At 65.6% G+C, this 18,756-nt stretch overlaps 1 protein-coding gene across 2 annotated transcripts; it reads right to left on the minus strand.

Annotated features, from left to right (window-relative positions):
* Positions 1–9,546: 9,546 nt before the first annotated feature.
* Positions 9,547–18,200, minus strand: LHX3 (LIM homeobox 3). 2 transcript variants are annotated; one of them, XM_047769652.1, is made up of 6 exons: positions 18,113–18,200; positions 13,771–13,942; positions 12,929–13,131; positions 12,065–12,216; positions 11,794–11,965; positions 9,547–11,053 (listed from the first exon to the last, which is right to left on the minus strand). In XM_047769652.1, the coding sequence occupies exons 1-6, from the start codon at positions 18,198–18,200 to the stop codon at positions 10,635–10,637; spliced, it is 1,206 nt and encodes a 401-aa protein (XP_047625608.1). In that variant the 3' UTR covers positions 9,547–10,634. The 2 variants fall into 2 exon arrangements, with proteins under 2 accessions (XP_047625608.1, XP_047625607.1); XM_047769651.1 differs by lacking the exon at positions 18,113–18,200 and adding an exon at positions 16,085–16,293 and having other exon boundaries at positions 10,240–11,053.
* Positions 18,201–18,756: the final 556 nt, after the last annotated feature.

An 18,756-nucleotide genomic window follows, 5' to 3' on the forward strand; every position in this document is an offset into this window, starting at 1 on the left:
TAGGCAGGTTCCTTAAACCCCAAACAGGAAACGTTCCCAGACTTAATTCTGCGTTTGCCTGAGCTAAATTTGCTTCCTCTTGCAGACACAGGAGGAGGGGCCACGGGCTCTGCGGGCCCCTTTGCTCAGGCCACTGCCCTGCCCCCCCCCCCCCCCCCGCCAATGGGCCAAGACAGTAGGGGGCCGAGGGCGCAAACTCCCGCTGGGACACAGGAAGAAGGGAGCAGCCCTACCCCCACCCCGACCCCCACCCCGACCCCTGACCCCCGCCCCTTAACCCTTCTCATCATCGCCAGTGACTGGCGGTTGGGGAGGGGGAGGGGGCATGCGGTCTGGAGATGCTTCCATTGAAAAATCCTTCAGAGTGTTAGTTAAAGGACAGTGACAGGAGGCGGGGCGGCCAGGCCTCCTGGGGTCGGGGCTCCCGCCTGCCCAGACCCTCGTGGGCCGCCTGCCCACCCACCGGCTGGCTGCAGCCCACGCACAAAGGGCCAGATGGACGTGCTGGACGGCCAGATGCAGGGGTGGAGGGTGCAGGCTGCCAGAGGGGGGTGTGGGGGAGGGTATGTGGCCAGCTCACCCGTCAGCCCCCAGACCCGCAGGGAGCCCTCCAACTCATCAGTGGGGGTGGGGGGCGCAGACCTGCCCTGGGGCCACAGGAAGGGCGCAAAAGTCGTCAGCTTAAGAGCAGCACGGAGGTGGGGGACCCGCAAAGGGCCCCCAAAACCTGGGCGTGAGACCGGACCGCAGGGGGAAGTCAGGTGCCATCCCTGAGTGAGGGGTGACAAGGACACGACACAGGAAAGGCTTGCGGTTCTGGGCCTGCGCCCCACTCCCGCCTCTCGGCTTGGACCCACCCTCCCGCCCCGTCCACCGGTTGCTCCCTGGTACGTCCCCTCCAGGCTTGCCCCCAGCTGCTCCCGGGGAGATCCCTTGTCCCTCTCGGGGTCCCCAGTCCTGCCCAAGCCTCTAACCCCATTTTCCTGCCCCTCCCCAGGTTGCCACATGGGCTCGGTAGGTTAAGGGTTTGGCCAGAGCACCTGGGAGCCTCTGGGAACAGAAGCCCCTGGGCTGAAGTTGGAGAAAATCCACATGACCTGGCCAGGGACCCAGGGAGGGGAGCGCTCGGGGTGGGGTGGGAGCCAGGGACATGATGGTGGGTGCCCCCCAACTGCACAGAGCCCCAGCAGAGACACTCAGAGTGGGCAGGGGGATGCGAGCCTGCCAGGAAAGAAGAGGGTGGGGTGGCTGCACGCAGGTGTCCCCAAGGTCAGGAGGCAGCCCTGGAGAAGGAAGATGCTGCCCCGCCCCCAGTGTGTCCCCAGCCAGCAGCTTCGGACTGTGGGGCACCGGGGAGGGGCAGGCTGTGCCCGTGAAGCCCGTCAGCCTGGCCAGCTGCCCCCTCCCACCCAGGCTGAGGAGCCAGCAGCCCTAGGAGCCCAGTGCGAACAGAGGAAGGGGACTGGACAGCCAGCAGACGCATCTCAGAGGGACATTTGGTGGCCCAGGGAACAACCAAGGGTGACAAGAGAAGAAGCAGGACACAAAGCGGCTGTGTAGAGTCGACATGCGTGCAAGACACACGCACGCAGGGCAGCGAGCAAAGCCTAGAGGAGCGACACCCGCTGGGGGGGGGGTCTTTCCTTGTTTTTTCCGAATTTGGCAAGATGGCATGCATTCCATTTATAACCGAAACAGAAGCCGTTGGCGTTGGTTCATACACGCGAGGTGGAGGTGGCCTCCCCTGTCCGCTTCTGGGGTCAGCAGGCCTGTTCCAGAGCCCCGGAGATGGGACAGGAGGCCGGGGACCCCCGGGAGGACCCCCAGGAGGGCCCCCGCAGCTCCCACCTCCACCTGCCCGTCTTTCACACACCTGGCGGGGCCCGGTGGCCTCCCCAGGGACGTGAACTCTCCCAGCCCCCCCGCCAAGTGTGTCCCTAACCCCCGTATTTCACAGCCCGACCGCCTCAGCGCCCGCCGGCCAGCTCCCCCCGCCCAGTCCTGCCGTCCGATGTCACCTGAAGGACTAGGAGAGAACTCCGCCCACCCAAGTTATGACCCGACTTGCGGCAGCCAAGGCCACCGTAAAATTTCCTGCGTCGTTATGCGTCTCTGCCCGGGGCCGTACGTCCAGCTCCCACCCCCACCGGGCTTCATTTTGACTAAGAGGACACTTAGTTTAATGAGGAGAGTTTGCATAAGTGGAAGCTGCTAATTAAATTTTAAACCTTGTCATTCTAAAGATTAGCTCTGAACAAAGCACTGGTCAGGGAGCCAAAGCTGCGCCACCCCAAGGAAAGGCCCTTGGGCGGGGGCGGGGGGGGGGGGCTTGGGAGCAAACTACTGCCAGGTCTCTGGCCGACCAGCCGAAAAGGAATCCTCCAGAAAGTGCAGGAGACGCATGGCCCCAGGACAAGCCTGGCTCTTGGGGCCACTGCCAGGGGAGATGGCGAGGGCAGCTGTCACTGTACCCCACCCCGGATGCCAGGCACCAGGCAGGCGCGGGGCTGGGGGCTCCCTCCTAAGGGCCAGCACGCTGGCTGCAGGTTTTCAGGAGGGAGGTGTCCCGTGAGGTGGTGCACGGCAGGGGCTCCAGAGCCCTTCCCTTTCTCTCCCGTCACTCACCTGCCATCACCTGGGGACCTGTCCCCAAGCTCAGGGCTGGTGGTGACTGGCTTGCCCTCCAGAGGGCAGAGGCCGCGGTGGCTGCCCCAGCGCCGGATCCCTGGCCTGCCTGCAGCGGGCATTGTTCCCGCAGCAAAGAAAGAAGCTGGGCGGGGGCACAGCGTGTGAAGAGAGGGTGTGTCCCCTGTCCCCACAGCACTCGGAACATCGCAGGTCTCGACCTCTGACCTTTCTGGAGGTCAAACCGGCTGGTGGCCCGGCTGGCCTGAGGACAACAGCCAGCGGCCTCCTGGGGAGCTTTGGACAGGTGGCCAGGAACAGAGCCATTCCGCGAACGACCGCCAGGCCCTGGCTGGGGCTGGAAAGGCACTCCCGCTCCCGACAAGCCCCTTCCTGCAAAGGGAGCGGGGCCTTGAGTTCCATTCCTGTCGTTTGCTGGAAGCCGCTGTCACCAGGCAGCTGTACCCAGCTCAGGAGGGTCCCGCCGACCTGCACGTTGGGACCTGGACACAAAGCACAGTGCCCTGTCCCCCTGCCCCTGGGGAAGCGGCAGCCTGTGTGCAGACCCTGCGCGGGAGGGGAGCGGAGGCGAAGGTCTCTGGGAGGGGCATCCAGGGACCCCTCGGGGAGAGGGGCGGCCGGCCCGTGACCCGGCACCAGGAGGGGCTGTGTGGGAGGCTGTCCTCAGTAACCACAGCATTTCTGTTCTGCCAACAGCCTGTGGACCGGCCCGGCCGGGAGGGGTGAGTGGTGCCCCCTTTTAAAAATCGAGGTGAAATTCACATAACAAGAAATTACATATTTATTTATTTTTCTCTTTCTTTAGTTTTTCCATTTGGCTGCACCACAGCATGTGGGAGTTCCTGGGCCAGGGATTGAACCCACACCTCGGCAGTGACCATGCCAGATCCTTAACCCACTGAGCCACCAGGAAACTCCACAGTAACCATTTAATTTAAAAAATTTTTTGGAGTTCCCGTCGTGGCGCAGTGGTTAACGAATCCGACTAGGAACCATGAGGTTGCGGGTTCGATCCCTGCCCTTGCTCAGTGGGTTAAGGATCCGGTGTTGCCGTGTGCTGTGGTGTGGGTTGCAGACGCGGCTCAAATCCCACGTTGTGGTGGCTCTGGCATAGGCTGGCAGCTACAGCTCCGATTCGACCCCTAGCCTGGGAACCTCCATATGCCGCGGGAGCGGCCCAAGAAATGGCAAAAAGACAAAATAAAAAAATAAAATATAATGAGAAAATAAAAAAATTTTTTTGGAGTTCTTGTTGTGGCTCAGTGGTTAACGAATCCGACTAGATTGCAGGTTCAACCCCTGGCCTCGCTCAGTGGGTTAAGGATGCCATGAGCTGTGGTGTAGGTTGCAGACACGGCTTGGATTCTGCATTGCTGTGGCTCTAGCATAGTCAGATGGCCACAGCCCCAATTAGATCCCTAGCCTGGGAACTTCCATATGCCATGGGTATGGCCCTAGAATTCTTCTTCTTAGGGCTGTGCCCATGGCATATGGAGGTTCCCAGGCTAGGGGTTGCATCAGCGCTGCAGCTGCCAGAGCCACAGCAACATAGAACCTCTGCAGAAGCTTTTGGCAACACCAGGTCCTTAACCCACTGCCAGGGATCAAACCCGCATCCTCACAGACACTATGTCAGGTCCTTAACTAGCTGAGCCACCAGGGAACTCCCACATTAACCTTTTTAAAACATACGAGGTGCCCACCCTTAGATCTGGTCCAGAAACATTCCATCACCCCAAATAGAACCTGGAACCCTTTAGACGTCGCTCCTTATCCCGCCCAGCCATCACCACTAGTCTGCTCTCTGTCTCGGGACTCAGCTGCTCTGGACATTGAATAGAATCTGAATTACATGGCATGTGGCCTTTTGCGTCCGGCTTCCTTCACCCAGCACCTTGTTTCCAAGGATCGCCTGCCTCGCAGTGTGTCCACGCCCTTCCTTCCTGTGGCTAAACGCCACCCCACGGGGTGACGCACGTTTTCAAGTTAAAGTTCACACTGAGGACGTTGGGCCGTTTCTCCTTTTGGCTGCTGCAAACATGCTTGTGCAGGTGTCTGTGCGTCCATTTCCAGGTCCTTTGGGTTTGATGTAGGCGTGCAGGGCCTTGCTTCCTGATCCTGTGTTTACATTTTTTTTTTCTTTTTAGGGCTGAACCCAGGCCACGCAGAAGTTCCCAGACTAGAGACTGAATCAGTGCTGCAGCTGCCGCCCTACACCACAGCCACAGCCACGCCAGATCCGAGCCACATCTGCGACCCACACCACAGCTCCCGGCAATGCCAGATCCTTAACCCACTGAGCAAGGCCAGGGATCGGACCTGCGTCCTCATGGATACTAGTTAGGTGCCTTAGCGCTGAGCCGTGACAGGAGCTCCCTGTGTTTGCATCTTGGAACCCCCAGGCATCTTCCACAGTGGCGTTACCCTGAACAGTCCCACCAGCCCTGCCCGGGCTCCAGTTTCTCCCCCACCCCACCCCCCGCTGTCCTGAGGGTGTGTAGAAGCATCTCCTGGGGCAGACACGGGCTGCAGCAGGGCACTGGGACCTGAGCTGCCTCTGACCCCTCTGGGCTCCCCTCCCCAGCCTAGATTTGGAAACGCTCCAGGCAGAAGCACGGGGCACACCAGGGCCCAGAACCTCAGCACGGAAGCTGTTTCCCCGACAGCAACTGGGACCCACAAGTTAGGAAAAACATCCTGGGCTACCCAGTCTCACGGCAGCTCTGATCCAACCCGGCCAGGGCACCTTGACCTCTGAGACCAGGGGCTGGAGGTGCCGCCCCCGGTTCACCCGTCCTTGCCCTCGGGGAGCAGGGGTGGGCGGCGTGTTAAGTGTGCGTGTCGCTGGAGTGTGTGTCTGCGGCACGAAACCCCGGGGCCGAGTCCTGGGCAGGCAGGTGGGGCGGGTCTGCTGGGGTTCCGCCTCCTCCAGGTCCATGGGGTTCGCCTTCAGAACCTGAGAAAGTGGCTTAGGTGCCGCCCCGAGGGTGGCCAGGCACCCTCCGAGCCTGTTGCCGGCACCGCCTTGGTGGTTCAGAGAGGCTGAGCAGCTCACCCACCGTCACAGAGCTGCCATGAGGAAGCCACACAGCCGGGAAGGTCCCAGGGTCAGTTACCCCAGCCTGTGCTCTACGGGGGTCCTTGACAGATAGGTGCGACTCAGCGGGCAACCCAGGACTTCCGCAGGCTGTGGCTCTCGGCTCCCTGGACCTAGCCTTGCCCTGGCTCTGCGGTGTGGGCAGGGTGGAGCCCCAAGAGCTTGGCCAGGCTCTTGGGAACACGTGGGACTGAGGGTTTGAGGGGGTGTCCAGGGGGGCTGGTGGCCACTCCTCCGCGCCCCCTGAGACACACTCACACCCGCTCCACACACTCGCGAACACGCAGCACGCAGGTGCCTCGCGGACTGTGTGTTCTGCAGAATCTGTGCTTCCCTCCCAGGTTCGGCCTTGGACTCCATCCGTGCGATGCCCGTGACAGCGGCTTCCTAGTCCGCATCTATTTTTGGAAGCCGAGAGGGGGCTCTGCTGGTCTGGAGGGAATATTTTTATGGTAAAAAATGAGTCGTGTTGCATCAGCTACGGTGGGGGGGGGGCGGGAGCCGTCACCACAGGTCGCCCAGGCAGATGGATGAAAATTCTGCTTATGAAGTCGCTGCTCCCCCATTAATTAGGGGGGAGGGGGGCGCTCCGTGCCACCGCACACCTCGCCCACGGCCAAAAGCTTGTCAACACTTCCCACAAAGAATGAAAATGTAAATAACTTTCAGATTATTCAATGCCACCAAGGTGGGAAAAAGGTCGAAATGCCGGGTGCCATTTATCTCGTTGCGGATTTAAAGAGCTTTTTTCTATTAAATTTCTTAAAATTAATGTTTTATGTTGCTCAGAGTAATTTAAACAATTATGGGCTTAAAGAATTGATCATTACAGGCCTGGAGAGGCAGCGCTCCAGACTGATTCCTTTGAAAACCCACTGATTTATCGTCCTGCTACTCAGCCAGGCAACCCCCAGGGGGTTGGACCCCCAGCCCCTCCTGCCCCCCCCGGGGGGGCAGTCCCCGAGATAAACCCACCCCTTCTGCAGGCAGGCGGGAGGGGGAGCTGAGGCTGGAAGGGGAGCCGGTGTGTCCCCTGGTCCCCAGGAGAGAGAGGGTCCTTTGAGCTTTCCTCCCCTGTGCACGTTTTATATTTAAAAGGAAAGAGGTCCTTTTAGGTACCGGCTGATTTTATCATTTCTATCATTCAGGTCTTACCTTTGATCAGGTACACACGTCGCCAGGTTCAAAAGTTAACAAGAACGTGTTGATGTGCCAACATGAGGGTCCTGCCTGGGTTAACAGTGGCTGTTCTAATTACGGTGATACAGAGCTTTTTTTTTTTGTCTTTTTTTGTTGTTGTTATTGTTGTTGTTGCTGTTGTTGCTATTTCTTGGGCCGCTCCCGAGGCATATGGAGGTTCCCAGGCTAGGGGTCGAATCGGAGCTGTAGCCACCGGCCTACGCCAGAGCCACAGCAACGCGGGATCCAAGCCGCGTCTGCAACCCACACCACAGCTCACGGCAACGCCGGATCGTTAACCCACTGAGCAAGGGCAGGGATCGAACCCTCATGGTTCCTAGTCGGAGTCGTTAACCACTGCGCCACGACGGGAACTCCTTATTGTTTTTTAAAAGCGAACAAGCCCTGCCCCCCAGGAGAACCGCTCCAGGGGATCCTACTTCCTGGCGGGATGCTTCCTGCCTGAGGCATTCTGTCCCGGTCCTGGGCGGATGCGGCGCCGCCCCTCCCCCAAACATGCTTGGGTTTCCCGCCCCAGAGCCACCCCCACATCCACCCCCCATCCCACCCCTGCCCTGCGCCCACCGGCTTGGCAGCGCCCTTTCCTGCCCCAGTTGCTGGCAGGAGCGGCCTGGACCAGCAGCGGGTTGGCCTCCTGTGGGCGGGTCCCCTCCGAGACCCCAGGGCTGGATCTAGGACTCAGGGTTGGGAGCCACCTGCCTGGCTCCCTAAGAAGATGGGGTGCCCGTCACCCGCATTCTGGCCGGACACCCGCCAGCGCCTAGATGCTCCGCCCGGTTGACAGGGTCCATCTCAGGAGGTCAGTTGAGGTCTCCAGGTGACCCCTGCAGACAGTCCCAGAGAGATGGAGCGGCCGCCTTTCCCTGCAGAGCGCCCGCAGCCTGAGGTCTGCCCACGCCCCCCCTCCCCTCTGGGGGTGTCCAGTCTGGGCTCACGTCTGTGGGCTGAGCGGGGATGCAGATGGGAATAGGTGGCTGCCCAGGTGGAGAGCTGAAACGGAGAGCAGGAGGGCAGGTGCCCTTCTCAGAGGGGGGACCAGACCCGCAAGGTGTGCAAACGAGCGCTGTCGGGGTCACAGAGGGTCCGACGCAGCTGAGCCCCCACCCACCAGGCGCGCGCTCTCCTCCTGCGGAGGCAGCCTGGGCGGTCTCCTCCCCGAGCCCTGGGGGTTGGGTCTGGGGCCCGGACGCCGTCCCGACGACGCGCCACCAGCTGGAGTGAGCAAACCGGCAGAGAGCCCCGTGGGGACGCTTAGCACTTTATTAACCTGTCAGCCCCTGAAAGGTCCCCATTGGCCTAGGGGAGGTCTCCAGGCTGCGGGGTGGGGGGCGTGACTGGAGGATTTATATGCCCCAGGGGGCGCTGCCAGGGGAGGCAGGGTCCGCCCCTTGGCAGCCGGGCCCCCTCCCCAAATTCAGCCCCTTTCCCCTCGAGGGACTCCCTTGGCGGGAAAAAGTCCAAAGTGGTTCCCCCGGGGACCAGCCCCGCCTACGGCGGGGCCATGCCCCTTTGGCCACCTGTCCAGGGCCAGCCTGGGACCCCTCTGCTCTCCATGGGTCCCGGGGGCTAATGCGCTTCCCACCCCCACCTCTGCTCAGAGCACCTGCAGCTCTTCCCTGGGGCCACCTCCAGTCTGAATGGCCAGGCAACCCTCTTCTCCCCTCCCCCTGAATTTCTCCTAAGGGCCTCCCCACTCCCTGGAACGCCTCTGTCCCTAGATACCCCCGCCTACATGTGCGGGGGGGGGGGGCGGGGGCTGCCAGCAGCCTTCTTCCCAGAGGGGCCACAAACTCCAGTCCTCGAGTCTGCAGCAGGCCCTGGCCAGGGAGCTGGCCCTGCTGGAGTGGCTGGGGCTGGGGGGGACTTGACCAAAGCTTCTTGGACTGCCTGGCCAAGGGGACATCTGGGGAGCTCCCCCCGCCCTTTCCCACGTGGGGGACCCTCGGTTGATCCTTCATGCTCCGTCTGATCTGGTGCATAACTGGGGGCCTGTTCTCCCCCCACCCCCCGACCTCAGTGCCCAGGGTGCAGTGAAGGACACAGAGCCAGGGCTCTGCCCCGGAGTGAGCACCCACAGCCGGGGGCGGGGTCACTGACCATCTTATGTCTCCCCGTGGAGGGGTTGTCACCTGTCTCCACTTGACAGGAGGAAAGCAGGGTGGGGGGGCAGGTCACTTCCCCAGGGTCACAGCAAGTTAGCAGGTGGCTAGGGCTGGAACCCAAGTTGGAGAGACCCCCATGGCCACAGCTCTCCTGACAAGTTGACTAGGGCAGTGCCCCTCCCCCAGCTGAAGCCAGTTCCAAACTGGGAGCCATCAGATCACCGGTCGCCCCAGCGCCTGCCCTTCCTGGGGACAGAGAGGGGAGCCCAGCACCTCCACCCACGGTTGGACGGTCTATTCTCCCCCATTCCTTCCCATGCTCAGATGGCTAGCCAAGATCCAGGAACAAAGGGGCCCCCATTCACACCAGGTGCCATCCCTGGCCAGGAGCCAAGAGCTACTCCAAGGGGGCTCCCCGCTTTCGAAGAACCATCCCCCCTCCCGTGCCCCACCCCTGGCCTGCACCCCATTCCCGGCCAAGGATATGAACATTCCGGCGACTGAAACTGACAAATTTATTGAAGAACTGATGGTCAGAGAATAAATAAAAGCCAGGGGACCTTCACAGAACCAACAGGTAGCTTGGGACGCAGGCTGGAGGAATACCTTTGAGTTCACACGCGGCCAGCCTTTGTGTCTGGAGCATCTGGCAGGGGGAGGGCCCCCCAGCCTTCTCCAGCGGGGCGTCCCATCCTCCGGCAGCTGGAGCCCGCTCGCTGGAGGGGGGAGCTGGAGCTGTTTGGCAACGGAATCGGACATCGGAGGGCTGGGCTTAGCCTGGACGCTGAGGACCCGAGGGCGGCTGAGACTGGGCACAGGCAGCGTCGAAAACCGAGTCTGGGCTGCAAGGGCTCCTCGTGGGCTTAGAGCCTGTCTCTCCCCCGGGGGCATGGAGTCCAGAAGGACAGAAAGATCTGGAGCCAGGTGTCCCAGGGGAGAGGAGTGAGGAGGATCCCGGGGAAGGCAGAGGTTGGTGGCGGCAAGGTCCCCAGAGGGACCAGGAAGGACGCAGGCGTGGCCTCCCCACTGCCGCCCCCCGCCCCCCGCCCCCCGGCTGCCTGGACAGACAAGGCCTCGCTCCGAACTAAAGTGGGAGGGCCGGGGGGCGGCAGAACTCAGACAGAGGAAGCTGGGAAATGGAAGCACAGTTTGTATTCTTTTTTAATTTTAAAAATTAAAGCATCTTCCAGTCTGAGGGCTGTGCTGCTCTGGGCTGGGGAGAGCCCCCCTCCCCGGCCTCGGCGGCTGACCACTCGACCACTCCGGTCTAGAAAGAGCAGCAAGCACTCCGTTAATTTTGGTTGATAAAGGGAGGAATCTGCTTACAAAACAAGGCTTGCTGAGCAGCCCCCAGGTGGGCTCCGCCCCTCGTCCCAGAAGGAGCCTCAAGACCGGAGCGACCTCGAGACCGGGAGAAAGTCCCTCTGCCCGGGGCCAGGGCCGCCGGGCTGGACAGTCCTCAGCCTGTGCCCCACCGGTGGCCCTGTGTCCTTTAGAGGTCCAGGGCCTCGGGAAAGGAGAGCGTGGCTCCCGACCACGCAGCCAGGGGCAGTGCTCGCGCCTGGTGCTCCGCGGAGCTGGGGCCTCAGTCAGAACTGAGCGTGGTCCACCTCGTCCAGCCAGGAGGCGGGGCTGGCGGGGAAGTCGGGGTAGCCCCCACTGCTCCCCGTGGATAGGTCGGAGCTGGGTCCGTTCCCTGCCAGCACCCTCATGGGTGGGGGCCCACCTGGGGCTCCCGCGGGCACAAGCCCCAAGCCAGCCTCCGGGTACACCAAGCTGGAGAGGAGGGGCTGGGGGCCAGGGAGGCTCTGCAGGGCGGCGGGCGACGAGGGGACACCGTAGGGGCTGCTGGGGCGCAGCTCTCCGTACTGCTGCGGGCCCGCCAGGCCTCCGTGCTCCATCGGGAAGCTGCCCGGGGCCCCCGAGGGCCGGCCCAAGGCAGGGGCAGACTCCCCCAGGCCGCCGAAGAGGCCGTTGGCGGGGCCCATCTCGGCCCCGGGCGGCTCGTCTGCAGTGGGAGCAAGAGGACACTGATCAGGGCCCACCCGCCACGTCTGGCCCCCCAGGGCCCCCCGCAGGGGTGAGGTCTCCCCAGGGCTCTCAGCCCTCCACCTCTGTGCCTGCTCGGCTCAGTCCCACGCGATGCCTAAGAAGCAGGGGGCTTGCAGGGCGGGAGGGGGCCGGGAACAGTCCACCCAGCGCCCGAGGTGCCAGTGAGACCCCAAGGCTGCCTGGGGAGGGGTGACCCATACCGCCATCCTGCTGCTGCAAACAAGTTAAGCGAGGCCCAGAGAGGCTGGGTAAGCAACCTAAGGTCACGCCACGGGGCCAACTCTCTGATGACCGGCCGTAAGGGGTGGGGGTGGGGTCTCCCCAGGCTGGGAAAAGGAGATGATTAGTTTTCGGAGAGGAGGGCGGACCCTCCCCCCAACTCCAAGTAACTGGGACTTTTCATCACCCCAACATTGCTGTGGCCACGTTCCTAAAAGTCACTGCAAGTGCCCGGGGAGGGCAAAGACGCCGTCGTCCAGACGCCCCTCCCTCCCTCGGGTCACAGGGGGAAAGCGGCGGGCCTGAGAGGCCAAACCACAGGGCTTGCCGATGGGGGACCAGCGTCTATAAGCGCATGTTTTCTAAGTGAGACGTTCAGATGTCCAGGCTCCCTGCAGCCGATCACCCCAGCGCTGTTCCCGACTCTGGGGAGGCTGCTGTGGGCGCTGCGGGTGAGGGGCCGCCCCGCCTGCGTACCTGTGAAGGAGACCTCCGCATCACTGTCCTGCCCCTCCTCCTGGACGCTGTCCTTGTCCGACTTGGAGCCGCCGCGGGCGCGCTTCATGTTACGAAAGTACTGGCCCCAGCGCTGCCGGCCGGCGTCCTTCTTGAGCCGCTTTTCCTTGGCCCGGCGGTTCTGGAACCACACCTGCGGGGCGGGGGCGGGTGAGCGGCCGCGGGTCTGCGGCCTGATCCGGGGGTGGGGGTGGGGGGCCGGGGCTGCCCTCCGGGGCGGCGGGGCGCTGACCTGCACGACGCGCATGTCCAGGCCGGTCTCGGAGGAGAGCTGCTCGCGCACGTGGCGCGCGGGCTTGGGCGACGTGTTGTAGGCGCTCTTCAGCGTCTCCAGCTGCTTGGCCGTGATGGTCGTGCGCGGCCGCTTGGCCGTGGCCTCGGCCTCTGCACGGCGGGGAGCCGTGAGCTGGGCCTGCTCCCGCCCCGCGGTCCCACCCTCCTCCCGGCGCGCGGACGCCCGCCCGGGCCTCCGATGCCGCCCCCGCCGCGACTCGGGACGCGGACGCTGGGAGCCGTGGAGAAAAACCTCGAAAACGCCGTCGGGGGCGGCGGGGGGTGGGGTGGTGGCTGCGGCGGCGGCCTTGGTTAGAGACCTGAGGCCCTGGAGCCACCTCCCCTCCGCCCCCCGCGGGCTCCTCTCGGTTCCGAGGGCGGGGGGAGGGCCGGCTCGTCCCCGCCAGGATTTGGGGGGATCATTCAGACCCGCGGGGTTCCTGCGCACAATCCAGCCCCCCCCCCCGGCCACCCGCCCTGCGCACCCGAGCGAGAGAGGCGGCCCCCTAAGACCGCAGGCCCCGGCTCCCCCGGAGCGGCCCTGCTCCCCCAGAGCGGCCCTGCTCCGGGTCCCCACGCACGCGGGCTCGGGGGTCTGCGGGCGGGCGCGCCCCCTGCGCCCCGGCCGAGTGGGAAGACGCTGACCCTCTCCCGCTCCGGGAGCGCTTCGCCGAGGGCGCCGGGGTGGGGGGGGCAGGATCCCTCCGCGGCGACCAGGCCTGGCCTCCGCCCCATTTCGCAAACGGGGCAGGGAGAGGGCGGGCCCCGCGCCGGCCGACCCCGGTGCCCGCCGCCCGCCGCCCGCCGCCCGCCGGCCACTGACCTCGCTGCTTGGCGGTCTCGTAGTCGGCCTTGCACACGAGCCGGCTGTCCTCCATGAGGTAGAACTCGTCGCCCGTGGCCAGCTGCCGCTTGCACACGACGCAGGCGAAGCAGTGCAGGTGGTACACGAAGTCCTGGGCGCGGCGCACCACCTGCGTGGGCGGGATGCCCAGCTGGCACGCGGCGCACTTGGTCCCGAAGCGCCTGCGGGACGCACAAGGCGCGGCTCAGCGCGGCGGGCGGCTCCTTCGCCCCGAGCGGGTCGGGTCGGAGAGCAAGCAGCTCGCGCGGCGCCGCGCAGGGCGGGTCCTGGAGGGGAGCCTCGCCCGGCCCTGCCCCTGGTGGCCTGCCCGCAGCCCCGGCAGCGCGGCAGAGCCGCACGGACTCGGGGAAGGGGATCCGGAGGCCCGGGGGAGCACGGCCGTCCTCGGCGCTGGATCAGGAAGGGGCAGTGGAAGGGGCAGGGCCGGCGGGCGGCAGGTCCCTTGGATTCCGAGGTCTGTGTCCGGTGGACGCCCCATCCCCATCATTTAAGGACAAAAACAAGACCAAAATGAAGAGAGAGTGAGCCCAGCAGAGTTCTACAAACTTGGGGGCCTCTTTTGAACAACCGCTTCAACGATTCGTAAAATTCATTACTTTGAAAAATTGCTAATGTGCCAGCCCAGCCGCCAACCAAGAAGCCCCAGGGCACCGTGCCTGGGGAACAGGAGGGGGTCTGGAGAAAGGCGCTTTCAGGGCTCCGGCCTTGGTTATCGTGGGGGTCCAGGGGGGTCCTCGGGGTGGCCCCCTTCCCCTGGGCGGACCGTAGCAACCCCTCCGCCCAGCGGCAGCCAGTCTCACTTGAAGAAGTCGTCCTTGCAGTAGAGGCTCTCTCCGCGGCTGAAGCAGCGCTCGGCCAGCGGCGTGTGGCAGTCGCTGCACTTGAGGCACTTGCTGTGCCAGTGGCGGTCCAGAGCCTTGAGGATGAAGCGGTCCAGGATGTGCTGGTCGCAGCCGGCACACAGCGGGATCTCTGCAGGCAGAGGAGCCCCCGTGGTCGTGGGCACAGATCGGGGGGCCTCGAAGGCACCATCCCACCCCCGCCCCCGGGACCAGGGCCGCGGAGGGGACTGCCTTCCCCGCACACCCTCGTCCCCGGCCGGCTTGAGCTCAGTCAGGTTCAGGGAGTGCGAGTGCGGGGCGTGGAAGTCCTCAGCCTGGCCCACAGCTAAAATTCAGGACAGATGAACTAGGTTTAGAAACAGGCCCCTGGGCAGGAAGGTGCCCAGGCCATCCCACAGGCCTGAGCTCATCAACTGCAAAATGTTTCCAGGGCACAGAGGGGCACGCTGAGCTCAAGCAAAAACCCCGACCCGAGGGCTCTCTCAGAGGCTGGGCTGGACGTCGGGCCCTCAGCATCCCCAGAGGCCAGGCACGTGGGGGTCATGGGCCATTCACCATCCAAGCGCCCTCACTACCTGCACAATTAGGCGTCGTGGTACCTAGAGACACCTTGCAGGTGTGGCTGCCCAGCCCCGGGGTCCTGTCTGCAGGCCACCAAAGTAAAAACTGGCGTCCCGTCTTTGGGAGGCCCTGCTGGCACTTGAGTGGACTGGACCCACGAGCACACAGTAGGTGGTTTGCCCCCCCCCCAACACAGAGACATTTGGGTTCCTGCTAATTCTGCTCCCGGGGACTACAGGCCACCAGGGAAACCAGGCTGGGGAAATGCAGGGGTTGCCTTCTGGAGCCACAGGCTCATGAGCGGCTTTCAGGGTGTCCATGGGGTGAGGACTCCCTGTTAATTTGGAAAAGGTCTCCGGAGAGGAGAGAGCCATGAGCAGGAACGGGAACCAGTCAAACATCACGCGAGCTCACCTCGCTACCTCGCTGCGGGACACCCCTCCAGCCCTAGGCCGGCCCGGCAGGGGGTGGAAGGGCCAGAGAAGGCTCGACCTCTGCTCCAGGCTGAGAGAAAGTGGATCAATCTCCCTCCCACAGCCCAGGAAACCCACGAAGGACAGGGTCCCGCGTCGGACAAAACCGCGGCCCTGGGAGCAGAGCCTGGGGAATATGCTGCCCACCCTGCCCCCCCCCCATCCGGGCTGGCGATGGCAGGACGGCGAGGACCCCCGGCACCGGCTGGTGGCTGGACAGGCCGGCGCGGCGCAGATTCAGCACCGCGGCCCGGACAGCGCCCCGACCGTGCTACCCCTGGAGCCCGCGGCCGGCAAAAGCCGCTCCCGCCGCGCCCCTCGCGCTCTCGCGAAGCGCCGGCGGCCCGGGTCTTACGCTGCATGGCGACTCCAGCCTTGGCGGGGTCTCCTACCGTCAGCGCTGGCGGGACCCAACAGAACCTTGCGCGCCGTGGCGCTCGGAGCCCGCGCCCCTCCCTCCCTCTCTCTCGGCCCTCCCACCTTTTCCTCCCAGCTCCTGTGGCCGCCCCTCCCAGGAACCGTCGGAAAATAAATAAATAAGCAGGAGCAGGATGAGACCCCTCGGCCTGGATGCAACCCCTTTCCCACCTGCCCCACCCCTGCCCCCACCCCCTGCCCCCACCCCCGGGCCACCTCCGTCCCCGTCCTGTGGGTCCCGCCTGCTTGGAAGCCTGCAGCGAACCGCCCCAGTTCGAGAGCGCCAAGGCGCTGGGAGCGAGGCTGCTGCCACCCGCAAGCTGAGGGCTTGCCTGTAGGAGGACTAGCCCTGAGTGGGCCAACACAGCAGGTGCCTGTGCCTGCGGACCCCGAAACCCCAGCTGGGGACCCGCCACGGCCCGGACGCAGCTCCACGCCGGCCCTTTCATCTGACTCTCTTCCCCTGGAAAGGGTGAACGGTCCGGGCGCCAGCAGCCTTCGTGGGGACCTTCCTCCCCGTAGTCACTGGGCCCCACGTTTGCTCTCTGCACACTCTCCCCATCAGGGAGAGGGGGTCCGAAATCGGTCCTGGGACCCAGAGCGCTCCCTGGCCCGAGCAGTACCAGCGCCACGACCAAACGCCCGACAGCACAGCTCCAGGGGCTCAGGCAGGGACGAGCTGTGCTAGGGCCCTGACACCCGGGCCGGCCCGCGATCCCCGGCTCCCGCAGCTTCCGTGGCCAGGCCGGGAGAGGAGCGAGGGCCTCCAGGTCTCCTCGGGGTCCGCCCTCCCAGGCGCAGCCGCTCGGCCGGGCACCCACCTCGGCGCAGGTCCTCCCTCCGCGCCAGCAGCGCCAGCAGCAGGTCGCCGCCCGCCGACTCCCGGCTGGGGCCCAGCTCCCCGCGCGCTTCCATGGGTCCCGCCGCCTGGCGCCGCGGCTCTCGGTCCCTGGACTTGCCGGGGGCCCGGCGCGACCACGGCTTCGATGGCCCCGGGCCGGCGTGCCAACGTCTCCCGGCGCTGCTGGGCGCTGCGCCCGCCGGCCGCCCAGGGGCCGGGAGCCGCGGGCCGCGCGGAGGCGGAGCGGCCGGGGGGCGGGGCCGAGGCGCGGGGCGGGGCCGGGGTCGCGGGGACGCGTCGGGGGGCGTCCGCTGGCTTTGCGCGCCTCGGCGCGGAGGACCGCGGGGCTCTGGCGCGGCCCCGAGGGCCCGGAGCCGCAGGGGAGGAGCCGGGCCGGGGCTGCCCGAGGGCGCTTCCCCGGGCCGTGCAAGTTCCAGCCCCGGCGCCGGCGTTGGGCTGCGGCCTGGGCCCGGGCTCGCCCGGGTAGGCTGGGGGCCCAAGCGGGGAGGGGACGGAGGGGAGGGAGCCGGGTCCTACCGCCACTGAGGCTCGGACTCGAGAGCGAGCCGGAGCTGGGAGGCTTGGTCACAATGTCGGGCCGCCCGAGCGCACCCCGACCCAAAGAGGGTGCGTGTGCCGCCCTAGGACTCAGCGAAGCCACCAGGAGCCAGACCCGAGCTCGGACGGACCTGCCAGCTCTGAGCAGCTTCTGGGCCTCACCCTGGAAACTACAGCCCAGAGTGGGCGCAGGGAGGGAGGGTGAGTCTCCGGAGGGGAAACCCAGCGTCCTCCGCTCCGACTCCTCCGGGATGCGGCCGAGATGGACTCCAGGTCAGGAGGGACGAAGCTGGGAAAGCCAGGAGCCACTCTGACTCCCCTCCACCGCAGCACAGGAGGAAGGCTCAGTGCCCGATTCTCCCACACCCTGCCCCCAGTCCAAACAGGTGAGCTGGCAGGACCCACCGTCCTCATCATGAGAGACTCGCCTACCCCGGAGGGCAGGCCCAGGCCAGGCCAGCCCCCCCCCCCCCCCCCCGCAGCCACCCACCGTCAGGACACGGCAGCGCAGGGCGTGGTGAGGGCAAGGGACCTCAGGAAGTGTTGGGGACCAGAGGTTGGTGCCGCCCCCTCCCCCCCCCCCCCCCCCCGCCACGGGAAGCTCCGCCTGGAGTCCAGTGATGCCCCAGCATCACCCTGCCCCCCTCCTGGCCTCCAGTCGCCTGGTCTGTACACGAACTTGCAGGCCGGCCTGGAAGGACCTCGGCAGGAAAAGCACAGCTCCTCTTTGCTCTGAGCCACCCTGCGTCTCAGTTTGAGCAGGGGCATGTGCCTGCCCCCTCGCTTTGCCCTAAGCTTGCTCCCCAGAAGGACAGGGCGAGAGGGTCTGAGCCAGGGAGCTGAGAGGGTGCTGGGTATGCTGGGCCGTCGGCGGCCGTTGAGTGTCAGCTGCTGCAGAGGCCTGCCTGGGACGAGCCATGTGTGGTCCGACTGGAGCAGGGGCGGGCGGGCCCGTGCGCTGGGCATCTGGCCGGCCCGCCAACAATGCCTCCATTATCTCCCAACGTCTTTGCCATCGATCGAATGGCCCCTGGGGAGGGCGGTTTAGGCAGGAGACTCGACCCAGGGGCCTCTGTGCTGCATCTCTGAGCTGGCATTAGGGTTGCGGAAGGAGGCCCCGGCTGTGTGTGGGAGCTGAGAGGCGTGGGGTCTCTGGATTTAGGCGGCTCTTTCTCTACCCGCCCCCTTCTGTTCTCAGGGAACGGAAGCAGAAAGCCACGGGCCCTCAAGCGAAGGTCCAGGCTTCCCAAACCATCGCATGGAGCTCCAGGCCCTCTGCCCACCGCGGGTTCCGTCTCTCAGGTCTTCCCAGACCCCTTCCCTCCGTGCCCTGGGTGTGCAGCCCCCTCCTTCCCGCTGTCCCTCCCTTCACCTCTGCCGCCGCTGCCGTTTTTCCCCTCTGGCTCCTCCTGCCCAGGCTGGAGGCTGCGGGGCACGCGAGGGCTCTTACCCCGAGTCCCGCGTAAGGTGCAGACAGCGGCGGCTGCGGGGGCCCCGGGCCGATCTCGGTCGCCCGCCAGCTCCGTTTCCAGCAGCATCGCGGCGGCGGGGCCGGGCCGGGCCGGGCCCAAGTGGCACGGGCAGCGCTCCTCCCTCCTCCTCTGCGACCCCCGGGAGGGCTCGGCGCTCCCCGAGGCCCTGGGCGCGTCGGAGCCGCGCGCGTCGGGGTCCGCGCTGCGTGGTCAGAGGCGGGGAGCCTCTGTGCCCGGCGCTGTCCGCGGTGCTGATGGAGGCGCGCGGCCGCCCACCTCCTCCCCGCCCGACCCCGCCCGCCGCCCGGGCTCCCCGGGGCCGGCGTCCCCACGTCCCGCCGCCCGCCGCCCCCTCCCCTCGCCCCCACGCCTGGGCGGGCGGCGCCAGCCGGCTCCGCCCTGAGCTCCCAATGCTGGGGATTCGCCCCAAGCGGGTGTTCCACCCCGCCGCTCCTGCTCCTTCCCGCTCACGGCCTCCTGCAAGGGCAGCGCCCAGGCTGCAGGTCCTCTGGCCCCCAGTGGCCTCCAGCCCAGGCTTCTGCTGAGGCTCGGGCTCCAGGTGCTGCCTGGTTCAACTGCTGCTTTAGGCCCAAGAAACTTTCTGCCCTCCACCCCCAACCCA

The sequence above is a fragment of the Phacochoerus africanus genome, chromosome 2 (assembly GCF_016906955.1).
Source record: "Phacochoerus africanus isolate WHEZ1 chromosome 2, ROS_Pafr_v1, whole genome shotgun sequence".
NCBI classification, from domain to species: domain Eukaryota; kingdom Metazoa; phylum Chordata; class Mammalia; order Artiodactyla; family Suidae; genus Phacochoerus; species Phacochoerus africanus.